This window comes from Salvelinus namaycush, unplaced genomic scaffold, assembly GCF_016432855.1.
Source record: "Salvelinus namaycush isolate Seneca unplaced genomic scaffold, SaNama_1.0 Scaffold847, whole genome shotgun sequence".
NCBI lineage: Eukaryota > Metazoa > Chordata > Actinopteri > Salmoniformes > Salmonidae > Salvelinus > Salvelinus namaycush.
In genome coordinates this window covers 54,702-62,965 of record NW_024061583.1, presented here as the reverse complement: position 1 = coordinate 62,965, position 8,264 = coordinate 54,702, and the positions used below count along the sequence as shown (strand labels likewise).

Below are 8,264 nucleotides of genomic sequence, written 5' to 3'. Positions count from 1 at the left end.
TGACCTAATCCCCTATGATATCCCTACGAATATCTAATATACATCATGACCTAATCCCCTATGATATCCCTACGAATATCTAATATACATCATGACCTAATCCCCTATGATATTCCTACGAATATCTAATATATATCATGACCTAATCCCCTATGATATCCCTACGAATATCTAATATACATCATGACCTAATCCCCTATGATATTCCTACGAATATCTAATATACATCATGACCTAATCCCCTATGATATCCCTACGAATATCTAATATATATCATGACCTAATCCCCTACGATATCCCGACGACCACCTAATATATATCATGACCTAATCCCCTATGATATCCCTACGAATATCTAATATACATCATGACCTAATCCCCTATGATATCCCTACGAATATCTAATATACATCATGACCTAATCCCCTATGATATCCCTACGAATATCTAATATATATCATGACCTAATCCCCTATGATATCCCTACGAATATCTAATATATATCATGACCTAATCCCCTACGATATCCCTACGAATATCTAATATATATCATGACCTAATCCCCTATGATATCCCTACGAATATCTAATATACATCATGACCTAATCCCCTATGATATCCCTACGAATATCTAATATACATCATGACCTAATCCCCTATGATATCCCTACGAATATCTAATATACATCATGACCTAATCCCCTACGATATCCCTACGAATATCTAATATACATCATGACCTAATCCCCTATGATATCCCTACGAATATCTAATATACATCATGACCTAATCCCCTATGATATCCCTACGACCACCTAATATATATCATGACCTAATCCCCTACGATATCCCTACAACCACCTAATATATATCATGACCTAATCCCCTATGATATCCCTACGACCACCTCATATATATCATGACCTAATCCCCTACGACCACCTACACACAAATACAGTCTTCTACTCCAACAACAATACCCAGTTCCTACAATGTCACGTGGTTCCATGGTCAATGACAAGGACCTTCTATACTCCCTAATGTTTTACAAACAGAGAAAAAAAACGGAACATCTCATTTGCATAGACTCAAAGCAATCCTTTCTGCCAGCCAGGCGGCACAAAATGCTCTGTTTTCTATTTGCACGGAAGCAAAGGCCAAGGGGGAGAATCACAGGGACCGGCTCAACTCAACTCCATGCAGTCGTTCTATTTGAGTATCTACATTCTATGTTCCGTTCGATCAGGAGTGAAGAACCAGGGAAAACCAGAGAAGGACCAGCTAGACTCAACTGAACTCCATGCAGTCATTGTGAGGTTCTATGTTCCATGTTCTGTGTTCTATGCTCTGTATGATGAGGAGTGGAGAACCAAGAAGAACCAGGGAGAACCAGAGACCAGCTTAACTCAACTGAACTCCATTCAGTCATTCTATGTAAGGTTCTACAGTTCTACTTTCTGTTTGATCAGAAAGCTGCTAATTGTTCCCCCGGGGTTCTATTATTCGACGCGTGGTTCCATCTGTGACTGTTGCCAAAGGGGGATTGCTCCTATAACATTGGTTCATTCTTTTCTGTTGTGTGTTTTTTCAAAGTGTAATGTGTGATTCATTATGCTTGGATCACTGTGCCGGAATGGCTCCCTCTTTACTGTGGCTCCCTCTGAATCTGTCACCACACCTCACACACACACACACACACACACACACACACACACACACACACACACACACACACACACACACACACACACACACACACACACACACACACACACACACACACACACACACACACACACACACACACACACACACACACACATTGTAAATCTGCCACCACACCTCTGTGCTCTTATCTCTCCCCTCCACATATACAGGATTTGGTTGAGTCATCACAACACTCTTTTGAAGTGGCTCCTAAACATTCAGGCTTGATACATGTATTTATTATGCAACAGATACTCTAAAATAAGTCTCTGTGTGTGTGTGTGTGTGGGGGGGGGGGGGGGTTATGTCTTTCTGTCTGTCTGTCTGCCTGTCTGTCTCTCTGTCTGTGTGTGTGTGTACTTGTGTGTGTGTGTCTTTATTCTGTGTCTATCTGTGTTTCTGTGTGTCTGAGTGTGAGTTACTAATACGACGTAGAATAAACTAGCAAACAGCGAGTGTGTGGGATTTCACTACATGGTGACAGTTTCATAGGGTATTTAAAGAAAAAGGATGGAATCCTCCGGAAGCAATTAAGGGCATTTGTCACACTTGCCAGCGTAAGCTGAAATGGTGACAGGCCGATGCAGATAGATACTGTGTGGTTGTGGGAGAAAGAACAGCAAAAAAAAATACCACTTCTGAGTTTTCTGTCTAACCCTTGACAATAAATGAAAAGCTGAAGAAATCTGGTCATCTGCAACCCAGGCATCTGGGGGAGAGATTATTCATAATTTACAAAGCAAGGGAAGAGAGCTTGATATTATGTTAGCTGTATTCCAAAACAAAGGCCTAGTCAAGCACGGGCGGGCATGCAATACTTTTGGAGTAATGTTGAAAGTCTAATACCGCAAACTGTATAAACAGGACAAAGAACAGACTAGAATCTGAGAGAATGGTTTTGGGAGCATAGAAATAAGAATGAATAGAAAGGGTGTCTCCATTCAAGTCAATGGTGACATAATTGGTGGACTGGCAGCCCTTTTGAGTGTGCCCATGCCAGGAAGTAAAAGCAGAAAGTGTAACCTTCAATCTGTACTGTGATTTGTTGAGTCAACTCAACTGACATTACAAAAAATGCATTCCATTGCATGAGCCACATCATTTAGCATCGTTTGAATGAACATTCTACATTACCATGGCAATCCAGCATCAGTTGATAGAACATTCCAAAATACCATGGAAATGATTGCATCACAATACCATTGTGAGTGTGCCCATGAGTTTACAAGTCAATTGCCAGGGTTAGAGCTTCTAAGCCCATTCTTTTCATTCTTATTTCCATGTTTGGGAGTTTCTGATGCAGTGTTATGTATTCTAGATCAGTATGCTGGAATGATCTAGAATATATCCAGTATTCTAGTGTTCTGTATTTTAGACCAGTATTCTAGAATATTTTAGAATATATCCAGGATTCTAGTATTCACTATTCTAGACTATAGTATTCTGTTGTGTCAAAACTATGCGTTGACTCCGTAGTCTATGTTCTGTTCTAATTGAAAGGCATATTCCAATCATCCCTTTAATAAGTATTGTGGAGGTCTGTAAACACTAAACAGACTCATTTTAATGAACAACTGCTAAACCAAACGTTGGATTGGTTTTGACTGCTTCAGTGTTGCTGTAGTTCTATCCTAATGAGAGATGTCATCTACAATGGTGTTAAAAGACTAGATATTTATGGATCTTATTTCCTTCAGTGTGACTATGAAGTCGCTACACCATCACAGCGCCTCTCTCCATGGTCCTGGGAATGAGAAAACACTACCATAGTCATTGGTGATGAAACACATCACCAACACCTGAAAACCACTGGTCATTATCAACCAATAATTGCAATATAATTGTATATTAGTGATGAGCAGCATACATGTTGGTGGGCTGGGCTGTGGAGGAATATAGACCTGGCGTATCTCATGTACAACACCCGCTCCTCTTGTAGCTTTGGTCTAGGGATGCATTGCATTGTGAGGTCAGCTGTGTGTGTTCTTTGTTTCACAGCCCACAACCCACCTCTGTAGACAGACATGCGCTATACAGGTAGGGGGGTAGAGAGGGGTTAAAAGAGGCTATTGACGTGCACAGTTGACTCTAGCTCTAGTCCAAGTTGTTATTGTGCGTTCCACTACCAAGAGATGTTTGGTTAGTAGAAGAATACGCACTAACGCCCTGGACCAGAGCTAGGTTGACTCAAACTCCCAGCTGACTCATCTATATATGCATACATACAAACAATGCTCATTGAACTGTAGTATAACTGCAGTATGTTAGACATACAGCATGTTTGGGGCTGGTTACTCACCCTCCTTTGCTGGTCGTTTAACCTCTGCACTGATGTTGCACACCTGCCCAGCACGGATTTGTGGAGTCAGGCATCCCTCCGTTTGGGGATTTAAAGGCAAAACCACGTTGTTAAGCACAAGCATACTTTCTGATTCTCCGTCGCCTAGGTGCTGGGGACAGGTGCATTTCGTATACACTATTCCACATGTTTCCACAGTTCCTTTCTCCGATTTCAGGCAGTTTTCCAGCCACGTGCACAGCACCTGACATCCAAATTGACTGGGGCTCGCCTTGTTCAAGACCAAGAATTCCACCACAGACTTCTCCTCTTCGTCCGTCTTCTGCAATCCGTTATAATCGTAAGGGAAAACCCTCCGTAGCTGCACAAAATTCTTGTCATACTGCAAAAATATATACATATTCTTGGAATCACACAGGTACACTATAGACTCGTTGTTTTTCAGCAATTCATTGATCTTCTCGTGCGAGTAGTGATCGAATTGATAAGCAAGCAAAGAGAACTCGGAGCAGCTCAAGTCTCGTTTGTATAGTTTAAGGTAGATGCTGTATTTGGTAGGGTCAGGGTTCTCCAACGTCCATGTGCAGTTTGTGTAGTTCTTGGGAAACATCTCAGTCACTGAGTAAGATCCATATATGACCCCCTTGACCAAAGTGGAACACCAGTAGTCTTGTGCACCAGTTAATCCAAACATAACCAGGAGATAGGTGGAAAATATATAAATCAACTGGTTACGAATAGCCTTCATCCTATGTCATTTGGCCTGCAAGGGGGAGAGATGTAAAAATGACACCAAGGACTCTTAAAGACACAGTTAGTAATAGTAAACAACATGAACCTGTGTAGGTCTAATACAGGGTGATCTGATTATACCAACGTTTGGTTCATAGTGAGGCCTCAACCTTTTCCGCCTTGGAAAACACCTGGCTAACCATCATCAGTCCTGTTCCACTGTTACATTATGGCGGGCAGTCTCCTGCTCCTCTCCCTTGCTGCCTTTTGCAAGAAAGATAAAACTTTGGACAAACACTGCCACCTTGTGGTTGCTATGGTCGCTTGATTTGGGGAAGTCCGCATAAGGGATCAATGAAACTCGTGTCAGTCGTTACTGAGTTGTAATTAATTGGACCGATTTGCGGAACTAGGGAACCGTCAATCTTTGAAATATTTCGAACGTGGTGGGGCTCGCGTGTTCATATGTGTGTGTCCATCACGAAGAAAGTGAGGTGTGTGATTGTGAACAGTTATCATATTGCTCTGAGAGGGACATATAGGCTGCATGTGGTATTTTATTGGATGTGAGCTCATTTTGCGCAACTATGTTCTCCATTACGCATCACGAAGAGGTGCTTTAAACCATCGATATTCATTTCGATGAGAATAATGAACTGGATTATGTCTTCGGTGTATTCCAAGTCCCTGTCAAAAAGGGTTTTGAATCTGTGTCTATTTTTTTTTAATCAACCTTGGATTTCCGAATCAGAGTCCATACTGCGTGATATGCTGTAGGCTATGTTACACGCCCATCCATCCAACCTGTATCTTTCCTCAATTCAATAGTGGACTAAGAACTGGTTTGGAAGTCCATTATACACTAATTTCATATAAAGACTCAGTGGGAGATGAACCAACCCACACATTGACACAAATACAGCATCGTGTCCCCAGTCCCGATTTCCTTAACATAACTAACATGGGCTTTCTTCTCCTCCCTTATAGGCAGCTAATGATACCTGTAACGTTCTTCCATCTACTAATAGACAGATCTGGATCACGTATCGAGTCGCGAGAGAGGGAGAGGGCGAGAGAGAGCGAGCGAGAGAATGCATGCGATGTCCTGATTGTATTAATCCTGCAGGCATTGCAGCTGTGAGCAGTGTCACAGTGGTGTGTGAGTAGGCGGTGGAATTAAGTCTATAGAATATTATTCTGAGAACATGAGAATAGTAAGATTTCGAACATTGAGGACTATAAACCTAATTTGAGGACATTAGTATAGGTTATGCATGATAAATTGACAAAGAATGCGATATAATATAATGGCATATTGTGCTGCCAAATGGACAGAATGTTGTATTTTGGTTTGGGACCTGTTCATATAGTACCTAAATGCTATTTCTCTGCAAATATTCTCAGCAATGGATAGGTAATTCTTGCATTATCACTGTTTATAAGATTCATAGGGAACATGCCGTTCTCTGAAAACAGAAGTCCTTTTGCTAAATGGACATGGTTTGAGCGCTTATCGAGGATTACAATTTGGTAGAGGATGCAGAAACATCCGCTTATTTTACTCTCAAATTAAAGTTGTTGTTCCTCCTGTTTTGCAAAGCGATATGAATATAATGAAATATCAACTCAATCCCAATTCACTGACACATAGACGGCGCTAAAACGAGATGTTTTGCCCATTTTTGATAAAAGGCGCACAGAAATACATCTGTTAACTTATTCCAACCCTGTGTAGTCTATGTGTGTCCGTCCCATGGTTGGAATGCCTCGACGCATGTTAGAGCCTATTCATTCGAAACAGAGATACAATGCTGCAGCCACAGAAATGTTGATCGAGATGGAATATTTGAACTTTCAGACTAGGCTATATCGGTAAAACCGAGAGCGTTGCAGTAGCCTGGCTGGCGTGGAATCTGTTGGTATTATCTGAATGCCTGGCTGATTTAACTGTCTACAGCCAAAAATCATAATAGCATACTAATAATAATAATAATAATAATAATGCAATTAATATTATCCCCAAAATTACCTTACAATCCGGAAGCTATGGCTATTTTTCCAAAATACTTGACCACATCCTTTATGAAGAGCAAAATGTGCTGTCTCCTTGCGAATCGATACTTCCCATAGCCCACAATAGAAGTCCAATGCAACAAGATGATCGTCAATGGACAAAAAAAAATGCGTTAGACTCCCGTCTGGATCATCTCCTCCGCGTCGCTTTTTTCCATCAAAACGGACCCAGTGAGAAGCGAAACAACTCGCGACAGCCCAATAGAGAAATAGTAGAATGATGTGGGGGACAAAAATCTACCAAATTACCGTGAAGGTATACCTCTATGGATCATCGACGGGTCCCTTCGTGTCTTTTCTCCAGATATATTAGCCTATCAAGACGAGGCAGCAAGAAGTCCAAAAAAATCCTTAGCGGACGGATGTTTGAATACTGAGTAAGTATGGAGGAGAGATAGAAACCGCTCTGCTCGCTCACCCTGCTTAGGACTGGGGCTGCAATATCACGTCACAGCCACTAAGATAAAGCACGTATGGACGTTTTCTTGCTGCGTCTGGTATACCACTTTCCCACCCCCACCCTCTGACACTCTTACATAGCCTTCCCTTAATTCAAGGCACAGGGATGTTCCCTTGGACTTGGACCCGGGGTTTTGTGCCCACTGCCCAGACAGACAGGCGTACTGCTCCTGACGAACCCGCACGTTGGGTTGGGGTTTACCATTCGTTGTTGGAATATTGGGGTATTTTGGCTGCAAAGACCGATGAGCTGGCGCGCGCAGGACAATAAAAAACATTATATATTCTATCATCACGGGACATTATAAGCGGATAGTGGAATAACCCTCCTTATGATTTTGAAACAAGGATATTCATATTTTTTTTAAAGATTTGTTCTACAATTTTTGCTGATGTGGCAGGTGTTATGTGTGCTGTTTTGAGACAATGTCTGAAACTCGCCTCTGTCTGTACTAACTAGTGTCTTCTTCTGTTCTTATGCAAAGTAGCCTACAGAACATATCCTCCCTCCTCTTCACGACTGTGGATGTAGTTGTTTCTTGTATTTAGGTCAAAACAGTATTAGGTATGCATGTTTATGTTCATCGAATGATTTGGGGGGTTTTGTTGAGCAGTTTAGTCAAGATATAGCACTTCATCCGTTCCAAATGTTGCATGGCAGGGACTTCAGAAAGTCATTTTTTCGACGTTGACCTAAATATGGCAAACTTTTCACTTAAGTTAATATTTTGGTAATATGCTTCGAGGTAAGAATATATCTAATTGAGTCTACTAAGTTAATGTTATAACTTTGTTTTCTTAACATTTTTACTTTTGTTCAACCATAATAAGAGTCCATTGCGCATTGCCAAATAAATATACCGAATTGATCGTAACAGAGACAAAATCAGCTCGCTTTGTTTTCACACACGTATAAATGCACTGTATCTGTAAAGTGTGCAACTCTAAGTTCTTAGTCCTAATGGAACAAGAGGAAATTTGATAATAATGACCA

General features: G+C 41.2%; 1 protein-coding gene across 1 annotated transcript; it reads right to left on the bottom strand.

The window, feature by feature from the left end:
• Window positions 1-3,998: 3,998 nt before the first annotated feature.
• LOC120043045 (adhesion G protein-coupled receptor B3-like) lies at window positions 3,999-7,137 on the bottom strand. Its single transcript, XM_038987776.1, has 2 exons — window positions 6,768-7,137; window positions 3,999-4,769 (listed from the first exon to the last, which is right to left on the bottom strand). The coding sequence occupies exon 2, from the start codon at window positions 4,752-4,754 to the stop codon at window positions 3,999-4,001; it is 756 nt and encodes a 251-aa protein (XP_038843704.1). The 5' UTR covers window positions 4,755-4,769; window positions 6,768-7,137.
• Window positions 7,138-8,264: the final 1,127 nt, after the last annotated feature.